Source organism: Acanthochromis polyacanthus, chromosome 11 (assembly GCF_021347895.1).
Source record: "Acanthochromis polyacanthus isolate Apoly-LR-REF ecotype Palm Island chromosome 11, KAUST_Apoly_ChrSc, whole genome shotgun sequence".
Classification (NCBI taxonomy): Eukaryota; Metazoa; Chordata; class Actinopteri; family Pomacentridae; genus Acanthochromis; species Acanthochromis polyacanthus.
Window position 1 is genome coordinate 2,139,569 of NC_067123.1, and position 17,579 is coordinate 2,157,147.

At 43.9% G+C, this 17,579-nt stretch overlaps 1 protein-coding gene across 3 annotated transcripts in view; it reads right to left on the reverse strand.

The window, feature by feature from the left end:
- LOC127536202 (zinc finger protein OZF-like) overlaps nt 1–17,579 on the reverse strand; it is a 40,560-nt gene that overhangs the window by 7,015 nt on the left and 15,966 nt on the right. Inside the window, exon 3 of one of the 3 annotated variants that reach the window (XM_051955935.1) lies at nt 8,357–9,727. The exons of 1 other annotated variant lie outside the window; for it this stretch is intronic. In XM_051955935.1, coding sequence (XP_051811895.1) covers nt 8,357–9,727 — 1,371 coding nt within the window. Of the gene's footprint in view, nt 1–8,356; nt 9,728–16,337; nt 17,457–17,579 lie in introns of all 3 variants that reach the window. One more of the 3 variants, XM_051955936.1, reaches the window with a different exon arrangement.

The window sequence follows — 17,579 nt, forward strand, 5'->3', positions numbered from 1 at the left end:
TGTGATGTATTTACATCAAGCTATTGGTCTTCATCACTAAAAAATTGTAGGTATGGCCACTGTTCCCTCTAAGCTGCGCGCATGCGCAATTGCGCACTGCTGACATGGTCTCAGCGCACAGAAAATCTGCGCTGCGCACAAAAAAAATCCAACCTAAATTGAAAATAAAATACATAATTTATTCGGTGCTATTTTTCAATGTGAGTCAGTGAGTGACCGGTGACTGACTGCTCCAGTCAATAATGTGATTCACATACGTATTTACACAGCTAATCAATGTCATTTACAGGCGTCCTTATGTGCAGCCACCTTAGCTGCTAAAGCTCGCAGTCATATCTAGTCTTCTATATATATCTATGCTTCTCTGTGTGTGTCCGGTCCTATGGTCCTGTCGCAGGTTGCCTGGTGACAGACGCTGCTGTGCACTGCTCCGCGTGTTTAGAAATGTCTACACCCATAACTCCACCACGTCCAAAGATGCAGAAACGTTTGCAATGTACAGACGTGAGTGGGAAGACTCAAACCCCTGGCAATAGGTACAAGAAAAACTGTGTTTTCTGTTGCTCATGGACTGACTGAAGTAAAGCAGCATCAGGAGAAAAACATTTAAGAAACATGAGAACAGAGAGGACCCAACCAGCAGGTCACAGTTTATCATCCCCAATCATCTCCTGAAGTCCATATGGTAAGGGACATCATGGTGAGATCAGCTGGATCTCCTACAGTATATGTTTGTCAATTTACCAGAGGATGATTATAATCATGCTGATGTGGCCGTAGACTCTACAGGATTTTAGTGACTCAATAAACTCCTACGTTTTATTTAAATGCTTTTTAGTTTTCAATAAGCATTTATTGACAGACTGTATGTGATCAATAAATGGCCTTTGCCTATCTAAAGAAAAACCCACTCAGAACCCTGATATAACAGTACTAAATAAATAAATACATGCATACACAAATAAATAAGTTAATACATTAACTGTGTTCGGATAAGATTTAGATACAGATGAAAAAATATCTGTAGAGATTTTCTTTGTCCAGTATTCTGCATTCAGTGTTTATGTTTTGCAGAATCCAGTATTACACACTGGTTGGTCATTACATTTTATTAGTTTGGTTTCACTGTTTAAAATGATGCCACTTCTTTTCAGACAGAACCTGTGATCATAAAAAAATACAGATTTTTTAGTTCCATGTTAGTAAAGCACTTAAAGCTCAAAGTATGGCTAAATGCTCTTTTCTAAATTAAATAAACCACTCCTTGAGTGGTTGTGGCCCCGAGTTCAGTAAAGTTGGAAAGATGTTCACAGATTCAAACTTCCAGCTTCAATAACTCATTAGATATACGTTGTCAAAACATAAACGATGCCTCTTTCCCATCATTGTAAAGCAGACAATGTGCTACAAACCCGGTTTTATCTACAGTAGCTGTCTTTCAAGCTGCAGAAATAAAACGGGTGTCTATGGAGTGAACAGGAACGGTCTGCAACAGCAAAGAGAGACAAAAATATTCAATAACTTCACTCTCATACATTGTAGTGTCACCAGAATCACTGCAGCCTTCAACTGACTCCTCCTGACAAAGTGTTTTAACAGAAATGTAAATGCTGCAATTTGATTCTTTTAATAAACCATGTAACTTGGATGGATGCGATGCTGGCGTGACCACAGTGCGATCGATAGATCGATAGATATAACTTTACTGATCCCTTTGGAAAATTCCTCAGGGAAATTGTGATTCCAGTTACAGCATAGCACCAAACAGTACAAGATAAAATACAGAAAAGAAAGGAACGCCCAAAATAGATTAAAATTAGTGCAAAAATAAGTACAATCAAAAATCTGTATATAAATAGAAAACGAAAATGAAAAGTACGAATTAAAAATTAATGGTATGTGTTATTGCAACTCTCCCTTGCATTCCACATATCCTGCTGAGCATTATAATGCACAGTGTCAACCACCCCCATCCCCTCTTCTCCCTGTACCCCTCCCCCTCCCACTGAGTGCAGAGTTGTACAGTTTGATGGCTCGGGGGATAAAGGAGTCCTTAAAACGGTTGGTAATGCAATTGGGGAGAAGCAGCCTATCACTGATCAGGCTTCTCTGTGCCCTGATGACCGTATGCAGAGGGTGGCTACCATCATCCATGATGGCAAGTAGTTTGTTCAAAGTTCTCCTCTCTGCCACTGTCACCAGGGAATCCAGCTTCATGCCAACAACAGAGCCAGCTCGCCTGATCAGCTTCTCCAACCCCGATGGTGCTCACAGTGGTCCAAGGGACCACTCAGGGAGTTTGTGTGTTTGCTCAGACTCATGAAAAATTAGAGGGTACATTGGGTATGGCATTGCCTATTTCCAAAATGTGAACATACGCTCATGGAAATACAGCGCCTTGTGAAAGTATTCGGCCCCCTTGAACTTTTCAACCTTTCGCCACATTTCAGGCTTCAAACATAAAGATATAAAATTGTAATTTTTTTGTCAAGAATCAACAACAAGTGGGACACAATCGTGAAGTGGAACGAAATTTATTGGATATTTTAAACTTTTTTTTCAAATAAAAACCTGAAAAGTGGGGCGTCCAATATTATTCGGCCCCCTTGCATTAATACTTTGTAGCGCCACCTTTTGCTGCAATTACAGCTGCAAGTCTCTTGGGGTATGTCTCTATCAGTTTTGCACATCCAGAGACTGAAATTCTTGCCCATTCTTCCTTGCAAAACAGCTGGAGCTCAGTGAGGTTGGATGGAGAGCGTTTGTGAACAGCAGTCTTCAGCTCTGCCCACAGATTCTGGATTGGATTCAGGTCTGGACTTTGACTTGGCCATTCTAACACCTGGATACGTTTATTTGTGAACCATTCCATTGTAGATTTGGCTTTATGTTTTGGATCATTGTCCTGTTGGAAGATAAATCTCCGTCCCAGTCTCAGGTCTTTTGCAGACTCCAACAGGTTTTCTTCCAGAATAGTCCTGTATTTGGCTCCATTCATCTTCCCATCAATTTTAACCATCTTCCCTGTCCCTGCTGAAGAAAAGCAGGCCCAAACCATGAGGCTGCCACCACCATGTTTGACAGTGGGGATGGTGTGTTCAGGGTGATGAGCTGTGTTGCTTTTACGCCAAACATATGGTTTTGCATTGTGGCCAAAAAGTTGGATTTTGGTTTCATCTGACCAGAGCACCTTCTTCCACATGTTTGGTGTGTCTCCCAGGTGGCTTGTGGCAAACTTCAAACCAGACTTTTTATGAATATCTTTGAGAAATGGCTTTCTTCTTGCCACTCTTCCATAAAGGCCAGATTTGTGCAGTGTACGACTGATTGTTGTCCTATGGACAGACTCTCCCACCTCAGCTGTAGATCTCTGCAGTTCATCCAGAGTGATCATGGGCCTCTTGGCTGCATCTCTGATCAGTCTTCTCCTTGTTCCAGGTGAAAGTTTAGAGGGACGGCCGGGTCTTGGTAGATTTGCAGTGGTCTGATACTCCTTCCATTTCAATACGATTGCTTGCACAGTGCTCCTTGAGATGTTTAAAGCTTGGGAAATCTTTTTGTATCCAAATCCGGCTTTAAACTTCTCCACAACAGTATCTGGGACCTGCCTGGTGTGTTCCTTGGTCTTCATGATGCTCTCTGCACTTTAAACAGAACCCTGAGACTATCACAGAGCAGGTGCATTTATACGGAGACTTGATTACACACAGGTGGATTCTATTTATCATCATCAGTCATTTAGGACAACATTGGATCATTCAGAGATCCTCACTGAACTTCTGGAGTGAGTTTGCTGCACTGAAAGTAAAGGGGCCCAATAATATTACACGCCCCACTTTTCAGGTTTTTATTTGTTAAAAAAGTATAAAATATCCAATAAATTTCATTCCACTTCACAATAGTGTCCCAATTGTTGTTGATTCTTGACAAAAAATTAAAATTTTATATCTTTATGTTTGAAGCCTGAAATGTGGCGAAAGGTTGAAAAGTTCAAGGGGGCCGAATACTTTCACAAGGCACTGTATGTAAGTGGTTTTGTAATTGCCTCTCCTACATATTTGACGGTCCTCATATCTATACCATTATGATCTTGTGATGTTTTGTTACTACAAGCTTTGATAATCTTCAACAACTCAGTCTCATCCGTGGGAGTAAGAAACATGGGTTTGGGATTAGTCTCTATAAAATTCTCAAGTGGCTCATTTACCATTTCAATTTTCTCGGCTAATTCTGGGCCAATATTCACAAAAAATTGGTTAAGTCTATCCACAATTTCTTTCTTGTCACTGATTGCCTGACTGTTATCAATCAAATACTCTGGATAACCTGAGCTGTTAGAACTGCTTCCCATAACAGTATTCAACACCTTCCACATACCCTGAATGTTATTTTTCTTGCTGTTGAGTAATTTAGTAAAATAGTCTTTTTTTTTCCTATCTCTTTGAATATTAGTTAATTTATTCTTGTATTTTTTATATTTTTGTTCAGTTTATGTGGTCTCATACTTAAGAAATTGTTTATATAAATAATTTTTCTTTTCACAAGCGTTTGCTAATCCTTTTGTAATCCATGGTGTACTTAGGTCATTTCCCCCCCAACATTTTCTCACTGGACAATGCTTGTCATAAAGTGAAATGAATATATTCATAAACAAATTATAGGCTACATCAACATCTAATTCTTCACATATAGCCTCCCAGTCATGAGAAAGTAAATTCCTTGTAAAATCTTTTAGTGCCCGCTCAGATTTCAGCCTGGTAATCTCTCTACCCACTCTCTGAATAAATTAATGTCTGATCCTGGAGTTCTGTATATACAACTTACTAGTATAGTCTTCCTTGCTTGCAACACAATTTCCACAGTTATGAATTCAAACAAATCTTCCACCGCTAGCGTCATATCTTCTAGGATTTTACAACTAATATTTTTATCAATATATAAAGCCACACCCCCTCCTGTCTTCTCTTGTCTATTTTTATAAAACATTTCATAGTCATTCATTTTAAAGTCAAAGCCTCTTTATTCATCTTTGTTCGCTGGAACCCACAACACAACCGGCTGCTCCTTACCTCCCGGAACCTCCTAGAACACCACCGGTGAGACGTCCTCCTCTACCCGGCCAAACCTAACACCTCGGCCCCCGGTTCATCAGAGCCTGACGTTCCGCCTCCTCCGAACCCCTCGCCACCCGCTGGGCACCTAGCCCCCCACTACATCAGCCGCTCCCTGCTCCTGCACCCTGGTTTCCCCCCACCGAGCCACTATTCACCCCCTTTACAATAAAACTCCTCAGTTCCACCGGCCTTGATAGTGTGGCTTTCTGTTAGGATCCGCCTTCTGAGATCGTGACAGCCAGGGCCTATTTCCTTTACATTTGATACTGCTGCTATTTCACAGATGGTTTTACTGAAATGATCCTGCACTTGACGTTAAATATGTTAAAACATGTTGAAATATGTTTTACATTCATTACATAATAAAGACTATGTGGTCTAATTTGGAATGGGCTTCTTTTGAATAGTCTTCAGGTTCTCACAGTACTTACTAGGGGTGTAACGGTACACGTATTCGTACCGAACTGTTCGGTAAAGAGGTGTACCGCCGTCCGAATATTTTAGGACTATTAAGAATATACACAATACACAAATATACACAAACCTAAAACTTCGTAGTGCCCACAGCTGCGGTGGACCTTCTCCGGCTCACAGTCGCGCAGTATTGCGGAACTAAAAACAAGTAGGAGTTTCCAGGGAACCACAGCATGTGACAGATCGTTTATTCTCCTGCCGGTGTTGTGCTGAGTTGTGCCTGCCCGCCAAGATCTGCATGCAGGTCGGGGAAGCGCACCCGCTCCGCTAAAACGGAAACTATGAGACACCAAACGGTTTTTTACGGCACAGTAGTTCTTGATAATGAAAAGACACTGCATGAAAGCTTGGACCTACACGCAGAGCTCGACGGGCAGGCATGATTTGGCACAACACCGGTGCTTCATGGCTAATGCTAGCAACAACGAGAACAAGCTGGAGCTGGAAGACGCTCCGGCGTCATTAAAATCACCTGTTTGGGATCACTTCGGTTTCCCAGTGAAGAAAAAGTAGATAAACAAGTGGACAAGATGAAAGCCGTATGCCGACACTGTGAAGCGGTCCTCAGCTGCATCCAGCAACACATCAAACTTAAGACACACATTAGAAAAAGCTCCATCCAAGCGTAGCTATCCCCGCTGCTAGGAAAAAACAGAGAACTGTACAAACGATGCTCCCAACATCATTTCATCAAACCCAGCCTTGCAATTCAGAACGGTCTAAAGCAATAACCATGTTCATGGTGTTTTCATAGCAGCAGATCTACGGCCATGCTCTGTTGTTGAGAACTGAGGTTTTAAACCTCTGATGAAGGTCAGCTTACAGTAACTTTACATTATTGCTGTGCTCTTTGCTACAGATAAATGACCAGATTGTGTATTTTTTTAGCCTACTAGTATATTTATGCTGTAAACAAGAGCCTAACTAAATAGTATTGTTTTTAAAAAAAGCAATCACATGAAAATATATTTCCTATTTTAGGTGATAGAGCCCCGTTATGAAGTTCCTTCTCATCCACATTTCAGCAGAAAGTTATACATACATGAATATCAACATCCGTAATATCAGTTATCGGCGATATCAGAAACATTAATATTGGTATCGGCCAGAAATTTTAATATCGGGCATCTGTGGGAATATGGCCTTTTATTTATTGTGATTACCTTTATTTGCATGGTTATCTGGTGTGTGGTTTCTTTATATTTTGCTGTGAAATTATTGCTTGATTTCTGTTAGTTTGCCAAATTGCATGTTTTGCGGTGGTGTTTTCTTTGTATATTCTTTTTGTTTTTTAATTGAGTTCAGGTCACCCCACTACCTGCAGCTGTGTACCAGGAACAGACTGTGGACATTGGCTGAGTGCACCTGCTGCCAATCAGTTGATTACGCAGGACAGCATCTGGGGCAGTGGCAGCAAACAAAAGAGATGATCAACGGCAAACAGAGAGGCAGCACGGCGAGAGCCGGCAGGAAGCAGACAGAGCAGAGGAACAGGCAGTACTGGGCGGCAGAACGATAGATAACCGGGCAAGAGCGGCGGTGTATGACGAGCACCAGGGCGGACTACTAGGCTGAAACAAGGGCGCACAGCACCAGCACAGAGACAGGACGACCGAAGAGCGAGAGAGAGACGCACGGCAGCCGTAAAGTGGGGCCAGGTCTGGAACGCACGGCAGTGCTCAACGCGTGTTTGCGGCATACTGGGCGGCTCAGATATCGCCGCCCAGACCCGGTGAGTCGCCACACACGGGAGGGAGACGTGTGGGTCCTGTTATTACTTCCCCCACGGGCAGATCCTCTCTTTCTCCCAGGCTCCAGAGCCTGCGTGATCGCAAGACGCAGCACCGTGGCCCCTGAGGACTGGAGAAGCTCCCCGTCAACCCTCGTCAAAGAAAAGGCCCCGCATGACGAGTCCAGTGGTCACCCATTCCGTAGTGACTTGATTTTAAGAATTTTTAGCTTCTTAACTTTTTATTGGTATTTTTTGATTGTTATTCTTAAATGTTATTTTTTAGGTGAATAAATTTATTGGAATGAAAATAATTGTTTTACCCTCTGTTGTTATGCACTGCTCACCTCTGGGTTAAGAACCTCTTTTAAAACGGGTCCTAGTCCCTTACTAGGTGGCGTTGTCAGTTTTAATCATTGTAATCCAAACTATCCAACTTAATTCTATTTTAAAGGCTTCAATCTGAGAGACATACCCCACTCGGCCGTGACACATCACTAGTATCAACTTATGGAAGTTGCCACCTTTGTAACCCATGACTTTATGACCACTGCAAAATAAAAGAGGGAAAAAAAGAGAGCAACTGTCTGATTTATGAGTGGAGTCCTGCTCAAACTCTGGGTACGTGAAACAGCCTTTATCAAGTGCAGAAACTGCACACAAACTCTAAGAACAAACTATCAGTGATAATCACCCGTCATTGAAAGTGGGAGAGCACTTGACACTCACAGACGTGAGGCCAGCAAGAAACTGACCAGTTAAGCTGGGTTTATATTGGCTAAATATCCAACATCCCAGTAGAAGATTTAACACTGATGTCATATCTTTTCAACATTATGTGGTGAGAACAAGTTTGTGCTGATGCTGATCACGTCACAATTCTCAATCTTACCTACATCTCCAGATTAACTTGGACCAAATTTCTGTGTCAAGACTGGCCACAGTTGTTCAAAACAGTATCTCACTAAATTTCATAACAATATCCAAAATATCCAATGCATAATTGTGTGCACACTGTTGCTGAGACAACCTTACATACCTCACTGTGACACCGATTGAATGCATTCTTTCTGCTGTGGATCTGTTGGTGTTGTTTCAGGGAACCCAAAGTTGTAAAAGTCTTCTTACACTCATCACATCTGTATGGTCTCTTCCCAGTGTGGACACATTGGTGAGCTTTGAGGTGTTGAATGTAGCTGTAGCCTTTCCCACACTGGTCACAAAGGTATGGTTTAACCCCGGTGTGGGTCACTTCATGGGCTTGTAACTGTGCATACTGTACAAATGGTTTGCCACAGTAATCACATACGAACACATTATATCCAGTGTGGAATTGGCGTTGATGACGTTTTAGGCTCCCATGGCGCTTGAAAGTTTTTTCACAGTAGTCACAGTGGTACCGCTTTCTACCAGAGTGGGGGCATTGACGGATCAACAACTGTTCATGTACAGTAACTGTTTTCACACACTGATCGCAGTGGAATGGTTCACCTCCACTGTGAATGAGTTGATGTGATGTTAAATTACTCTTGGTAGTAAAAGTCTTCCCACACTGGTCACAGCTGAATGGTTTAACTCCACTGTGAATGAGTTGGTGTGTTGTTAAATTCCTCTTGTGAGTAAAAGTCTTCCCACACTGGTCACAGCTGAATGGTTTAACTCCACTGTGAATGAGTTGGTGTGTTGTTAAACTACTCTTGTGAGTAAAAGTCTTCCCACACTGGTCACAGCTGAATGGTTTAACTCCACTGTGAATGAGTTGGTGTCTTGTTAAATGACTCTTGTGAGTAAAAGTCTTCCCACACTGGTCACAGCTGAATGGTTTAACTCCACTATGAATGAGTTGGTGTGTTGTTAAACTACTCTTTTGAGTGAAAGTCTTCTTACACTGGTAACAACTGAATGCTTTAACTCCACTGTGAATGAGTTGGTGTGTTGTTAAACTACTCTTTTGAGTGAAAGTCTTCTTACACTGGTAACAACTGAATGGTTTAACTCCACTGTGAATGAGTTGATGTGTTGTTAAACTACTCTTGGTAGTAAAAGTCTTCCCACATTGGTCACAGCTGAATGGTTTAACTCCACTGTGAATGAATTGGTGTCTTGTTAAATGACTCTTGTGAGTAAAAGTCTTCCCACACTGGTCACAGCTGAATAGTTTAACTCCATTGTGAACGAGTTGGTGTCTTGTTAAATGACTCTTGCGAGTAAAAGTCTTCTTACACTGATCACAGCTGAACGTTTTAACTCCACTGTGAATGCGTTTGTGAATTCTTAGCTTTCTTGCTGTGATAAAAGTCTTGCTGCATTGCTCACAACTGAGTGATTCATCTCTGGTTGTTGTTGTTGGGGACCCATTGTTTTCCTCTGCAGATTTCTGATGTCTCACTTGACTGCTGCTTTCATGTTTCTGTAGAAACAGACAAAGACACAAACAGAGCCAGTGATTTAAATGCAGCTGCGAAACAAGAAAAGCACTCAGAGAACGCGAATGTAGCAGACGGCAAGAATTGATGGGACTTGCAAACACCCCCACACCCTTTAACCAACTGTTCTTTGGATGGTTTCCAACTGATAAGTCCCGATAAGTCCGCAGCGGTCCATTTTTAGAAAGATCGCATGACTCTCTTTCGTTATTCTGGCAATTGATGGTAATTTGAAATATGTGGAATGGAAGGAGCAAATGCAAGGTCTTTTAGATGCTAATGATTTAAATGAACCCCAAAAAGTTAGAATTTTAATTGGTGCATTGTCGGGGCTGCCAAAGCGGCAAATTAATGTGTTGGCAGATGGGGACCGTGATAGAGCTGTAAAAATTTTTAATGCTTTGGATGAAATTTATTCAAAAGATGTCCCTGCCTCTATTTTAAGGTCTCAGTTTTTTGGTTGTGTGCAGAAACCAGGCCAATCTGTTCAAGCATATGCCCTGTGCTTGAGAGAGTTATATCGGAAGTTACAGAGACAGGATGAAGAGAGTGCACCCACTGATATCCACCTGAGAGATCAGTTCATGCTTGGCCTGGAGGATGGCGCTTTAATCCGAGCACTAAAACGGGAGGTACGTCTGGACCCTGACATAACTTTTAATGCTCTACAACAGGAAGCCCTCCATCTAGAGGAAGACACACATAGTGCAAGGTGGCCAGAAGTGACTTGTGCTGTGGTAAGAGAGCCTAATCATTCAAGATCTCATTCACAGGCTGATTCATGGAAAGATGAGCTGAAACAGGAGATTGTGAGGGAGCTGAAAGACCAGATGAAGGACTTTGCTCAGGAGCTCGTGAGAGAGCTGAGACCAATCAGCCCAGCATATGGCCCTGCACGCCACAATAGCGCCCCTGAACCAACAGTAGAGAGGAGGTATTCACGGCCAACCTCTAGAAACAGATGGGATGAGGGAGGAAGGCCCATATGTAGGAATTGTAACCAGCCCGGTCATATTGCCAGATATTGTAGAACCCCACCAGTCAGTCAGCCAGCTTTAAACTAAGTCGCCCTGCTGTTGAGGCCCATGCAGTGGGGTCTGGTCTTGGAGGAGACCAACGGGCCGCTATAGCTCTAGTGGGAAATTGCCCCTACGTGGATGTTTCAGTAGGTGGAGTTAACTTGGAGGGACTTTTGGATACGGGGTCACAGGTTACCCTTATGCAGCAGAGCCTGTTTTTAAAGCATTTTTCGGAGTATACTGTTAACAATGTGCCTTCCTACGTTAAGCTAAAAGCAGCCAATGGCATCAAGATCCCCTGCATAGGCTATGCACTGATGGACTTTAAAATAGAGGGTGTTTTAATTGCTCAAAAAGGTGTTTTTGTTGTCACGGATGAATGCTCCTCGAGTTCCTTTATAATTGGCATGAACGTAATTAAACCATGCTGGGATGTTGTTTTTCATAACCCTGAGAAGCCCTTGTCGTTCTCTTGTGGAAGCCCAAGGTCGCAGCAGGCATGGAGAGACGCTTTTGCCCTCTGCCAAAGGACAGCTGTCAGTACTGAGGATGGGTTCCGAGGATACGTTTGGCCGGTTCGAAGGCAAGGAGTCAGGATCCCCGCACGGAGTGAAATTGTTGTTTGGGGACGGGCCCGAGCCGGACCGAGAGGAAGGGACTACTGTGGCCTGGTTGAGGCCCTGGATGAGCTGAACACTGTCTCTGTTGCCCGCACGTTGGTTGTCGTCCGCAACGGTAGGATCCCTGTCCGGTTGAGGAATTTGAACGACTATCCCATCACTCTAGGACGCTATCAAAAGATCGGCCGCCTATACCAAGTGGATGACGCTGATGTCCACGGTGCCCGGGATGTTGACCTGACCCCCAACGACGATGGAGAGGTGGAGGTTGGGTTGGTAGAGGCAACTGGTGATCATGTGGGTAGCAACCACTTCGACATGCAAGAGCTGGTAAACGGATCGGACTTGACGTCGGAGCAGGCTGGTAAGCTGACTGCACTCCTGCATAAGTGGGGAGACGTGTTTTCTAGACATGAGGAGGACTTTGGTAGGACGGATGCCGTCACGCACACCATTCCAACGGGTGACGCTGCCCCTATCAGGGAGCGATTCAGACCATTGCCACCACTCATGTATAAAGAAATGAGGTCACTGCTAGCGGACATGTTAGATCGTGGTGTAATTACTGAGAGCTCCAGCCCTTGGGCCACACCCATTGTTATGGTTAAGAAAAAGGATGGGAGCTGGAGATTTTGTGTCGACTACAGAAAGTTGAACGCTGTTATGCACAAAGACGCCTTTCCTCTTCCGAGGATTGAAGAAACTCTCACCTCCCTTTCCAAGGCAGAATGGTTCACCACATTGGATCTATCCAGCGGCTACTGGCAAGTTGAAGTTGATCCTAGAGACAGAGAAAAGACTGCCTTCACCACACCCTTAGGCCTGTTTGAATTCCAACGCATGCCTTTCGGCCTCTGTAACGCGCCTGCGACGTTTCAGAGATTAATGCAGCAGTGTCTGAGTGGCCAAATTACAGAGTCCTTGCTTGTTTATCTTGATGACATAATTGTGTACTCACCTGATTTTGATACTCATTTGCAGAATCTGGAGGAGGTTTTCGAGCGGCTCTGGAGACACGGGTTGAAGTTGAGGCCAGATAAGTGTAGACTCCTTCAGCGCGAGGTCAAGTTTCTGGGCCATGTGGTCAACCAGGCAGGAGTAATGTCTGATCCCGAGAAGGTAACCGCAGTGACTGAGTGGCCTGTACCAACATCAGTGAGAGAGGTGAGGGCATTTTTGGGTCTAGCTGGTTACTATAGACGGTTTATTCAAGGATTTGCAAAAATAGCTCGTCCACTAAACCTCTTGTTAACTGGCATCCCCAAAAGTGACAAAAGATCTTTGACAAAGGCTATCGATTGGACAGCAGAGTGTCAAACTGCCTTTGACCAACTGAAAGAGGCCCTGACCAAAGCCCCGATTTTAGCCTATGCAGACTATGGGAAACCTTTTAGCTTGTACACCGACGCAAGCTACAGTGGACTTGGCGCAGTGCTAGCACAAATGCAAGGTGGTAAAGAGCGTGTTATTGCCTGCACGAGTCGTAGTTTACATCCCACAGAGAGAAATGATTCCAATTATAGTTCCTTCAAACTTGAACTGTTGGGCCTCAAATGGGCAATCACTGAAAAATTTAAGGACTATTTAACTGGAGCCAAATTTACAGTATTTACGGACAACAATCCAGTAGCCCACTTACAAACTGCCAAATTGGGGGCCGTAGAACAAAGGTGGGTTGCCCAAATGGCATCCTTTGATTTTGAAGTGAAGTATCGAGCCGGCCGTGAAAACTTAAATGCAGATGCATTGTCCAGATTTCCAACAGCTGCCGCTCCAAGGAATGCCGCCATTGTTGCCACAACTGTAACTGCCCCTGATAAGGAGGACATTTCCACTGTTGAGTTTGGGAAGGATTGGAAAGCCCTGCAGGAAGCAGATCCAAATATTCAGTTGGTCCGGAGGTATGTTGAAACGGGGGTTATCCCTAGTAAGACAGAGAGGGAGGCTCTGCCGGAAACTGCTAAAAAGCTGTTACAACACAGAAAAAGACTCTGCTTGTATAATGGGATCCTCTGCAGGAAGGTGTTTGACTCCTGTGCATGTGAGCCTCGTTTTCAAATTGTTTGTCCAGATTCCAGCCACCAGGAAGTGTGGAGGAGGTGCCACAAAGCTGCAGCCCATGCTGGCACAGAACGGACCTTGGCTTATATAAGGCGTCATTTCTTCTGGCCAAGCATGGAAAAGGTGGTACACGGCCTCCAAATAGGTTGTATCATTTGCAATCTCCAGAAAGATAGGATTGAGCCAAGGGCCCCCCTCCAACCAATAGAGGTATCGTATCCCCTGGAAGTAGTTGCTTTAGATTTCCTCTCATTGCGCCGTCCCAATGATCTATACCAGAATATTCTTGTGATGACCGATATGTTCACGCGCTATTCTTGGGCTGTTGGCACTCGTGATCAGACTGCTAAAACTACTGTCCGTGCAATTTGGTCTAATATTATTCAACCATTCGGCTGTCCATCCCGGTTCCATTCTGACCAGGGACCAAATTTTGAATCTGAGCTGATGAAACAATTGTGTAGCATGTATGGGGTTTCTAAAAGTCGTACAACGTCTTACCATCCATCTGGAAATGGCCGGGTCGAGCGAATGAATCAGACCCTACTGAACATGCTCCGCACGCTTGAGGTAGAAAAACAGAATAGGTGGCCGGAACATCTTCCAGAGCTTTTACATGCTTATAACAATGTCGTTCATAGTGCCACTGGGTTTGCTTCATCGTACCTTATGTTCGGTCGTCATCTTAGGCTTCCTGTTGATGTTAAACTGGGGGTGGTAGACAATCAACCTCGGCACAATTTAGAGGGATGGGTCTCAGATCATCATAAGAAGCTGTCTCATGCGTACCAGTTGGCCCATGGAAAATGACAGCTGCAGCTAGACATGAAAAACAGTACTACGATCGAAAAGCTAAGGCTAGTGCTCTTCTTCCAGGTGAGCGTGTGTGGGTACGTGATAGAAACCGAAGAGATCATGGTAAACTCCACAGTTGGTGGGAATCGGTGCCCCATGTAATAATTGGTCTAGTGGGTGATTCAGGTTTAGTCTATCGCATCAGACCAGAGCAGGGTGGTAAAGAGAGAACTTTGCATAGAAATGCTCTAAAACCTTGCATTGCTCCTACTAATAATCTGCCCCTTGAAGTACCACAAAATGACAATCAACCAGCTGAACTGCCTTTAGTGTTGTACTATCCAGTAACTAATGTTGAGCCTGATCAAGAGCTCCGTCGGTCAACTTGTGCGACTAGAGGACAATGCCCCGCTCGTTATAGAGACTGAATTAGTGGCACCATTTAAGTGTGGAGGGGTGTGGGAATATGGCCTTTAATTTATTGTGATTACCTTTATTTGCATGGTTATCTGGTGTGTGGTTTCTTTATATTTTGCTGTGAAATTATTGCTTGATTTCTGTTAATTTGCCAAATTGCATGTTTTGCGGTGGTGTTTTTCTTTGTATATTCTTTTTGTTTTTTAATTGAGTTCAGGTCACCCCCACTACCTGCAGCTGTGTACCAGGAACAGACTGTGGACATTGGCTGAGTGCACCTGCTGCCAATCAGTTGATTACGCAGGACAGCATCTGGGGCAGTGGCAGCAAACAAAAGAGATGATCAACGGCAAACAGAGAGGCAGCACGGCGAGAGCCGGCAGGAAGCAGACAGAGCAGAGGAACAGGCAGTACTGGGCGGCAGAACGATAGATAACCGGGCAAGAGCGGCGGTGTATGACGAGCACCAGGGCGGACTACTAGGCTGAAACAAGGGCGCACAGCACCAGCACAGAGACAGGACGACCGAAGAGCGAGAGAGAGACGCACGGCAGCCGTAAAGTGGGGCCAGGTCTGGAACGCACGGCAGTGCTCAACGCGTGTTTGCGGCATACTGGGCGGCTCAGATATCGCCGCCCAGACCCGGTGAGTCGCCACACACGGGAGGGAGACGTGTGGGTCCTGTTATTACTTCCCCCACGGGGAGATCCTCTCTTTCTCCCAGGCTCCAGAGCCTGCGTGATCGCAAGACGCAGCACCGTGGCCCCTGAGGACTGGAGAAGCTCCCCGTCAACCCTCGTCAAAGAAAAGGCCCCGCATGACGAGTCCAGTGGTCACCCATTCCGTAGTGACTTGATTTTAAGAATTTTTAGCTTCTTAACTTTTTATTGGTATTTTTTGATTGTTTATTCTTAAATGTTATTTTTTAGGTGAATAAATTTATTGGAATGAAAATAATTGTTTTACCCTCTGTTGTTATGCACTGCTCACCTCTGGGTTAAGAACCTCTTTTAAAACGGGTCCTAGTCCCTTACTAGGTGGCGTTGTCAGTTTTAATCATTGTAATCCAAACTATCCAACTTAATTCTATTTTAAAGGCTTCAATCTGAGAGACATACCCCACTCGGCCGTGACACATCACTAGTATCAACTGATGGAAGTTGCCACCTTTGTAACCCATGACTTTATGACCACTGCAAAATAAAAGAGGGAAAAAAAGAGAGCAACTGTCTGATTTATGAGTGGAGTCCTGCTCAAACTCTGGGTACGTGAAACAGCCTTTTTCAAGTGCAGAAACTGCACACAAACTCTAAGAACAAACTATCAGTGATAATCACCCGTCATTGAAAGTGGGAGAGCACTTGACACTCACAGACGTGAGGCCAGCAAGAAACTGACCAGTTAAGCTGGGTTTATATTGGCTAAATATCCAACATCCCAGTAGAAGATTTAACACTGATGTCATATCTTTTCAACATTATGTGGTGAGAACAAGTTTGTGCTGATGCTGATCACGTCACAATTCTCAATCTTACCTACATCTCCAGATCAACTTGGACCAAATTTCTGTGTCAAGACTGGCCACAGTTGTTCAAAACAGTATCCCACTAAATTTCATAACAATATCCAAAATATCCAATGCATAATTGTGTGCACACTGTTGCTGAGACAACCTTACATACCTCACTGTGACACCGATTGAATGCATTCTTTCTGCTGTGGATCTGTTGGTGTTGTTTCAGGGAACCCAAAGTTGTAAAAGTCTTCTTACACTCATCACGTCTGTATGGTCTCTTCCCAGTGTGGACACATTGGTGAGCTTTGAGGTGTTGAATGTAGCTGTAGCCTTTCCCACACTGGTCACAAAGGTATGGTTTAACCCCGGTGTGGGTCACTTCATGGGCTTGTAACTGTGCATACTGTACAAATGGTTTGCCACAGTAATCACATACGAACACATTATATCCAGTGTGGAATTGGCGTTGATGACGTTTTAGGCTCCCATGGCGCTTGAAAGTTTTTTCACAGTAGTCACAGTGGTACCGCTTTCTACCAGAGTGGGGGCATTGACGGATCAACAACTGTTCATGTACAGTAACTGTTTTCACACACTGATCACAGTGGAATGGTTCACCTCCACTGTGAATGAGTTGATGTGATGTTAAATTACTCTTGGTAGTAAAAGTCTTCCCACACTGGTCACAGCTGAATGGTTTAACTCCACTGTGAATGAGTTGGTGTGTTGTTAAATTCCTCTTGTGAGTAAAAGTCTTCCCACACTGGTCACAGCTGAATGGTTTAACTCCACTGTGAATGAGTTGGTGTCTTGTTAAATGACTCTTGCGAGTAAAAGTCTTCCCACACTGGTCACAGCTGAATGGTTTAACTCCACTGTGAATGAGTTGATGTGTTGTTAAACTACTCTTGGTAGTAAAAGTCTTCCCACATTGGTCACAGCTGAATGGTTTAACTCCACTGTGAATGAATTGGTGTCTTGTTAAATGACTCTTGTGAGTAAAAGTCTTCCCACACTGGTCACAGCTGAATAGTTTAACTCCACTGTGAACGAGTTGGTGTGTTGTTAAATGACTCTTGCGAGTAAAAGTCTTCTTACACTGATCACAGCTGAACGTTTTAACTCCACTGTGAATGCGTTTGTGAATTCTTAGCTTTCTTGCTGTGATAAAAGTCTTGCTGCATTGCTCACAACTGAGTGATTCATCTCTGGTTGTTGTTGTTGGGGACCCATTGTTTTCCTCTGCAGATTTCTGATGTCTCACTTGACTGCTGCTTTCATGTTTCTGTAGAAACAGACAAAGACACAAACAGAGCCAGTGATTTAAATGCAGCTGCGAAACAAGAAAAGCACTCAGAGAACGCAAACGTAGCAGACGGCAAGAATTGATGGGACTTGCAAACACCCC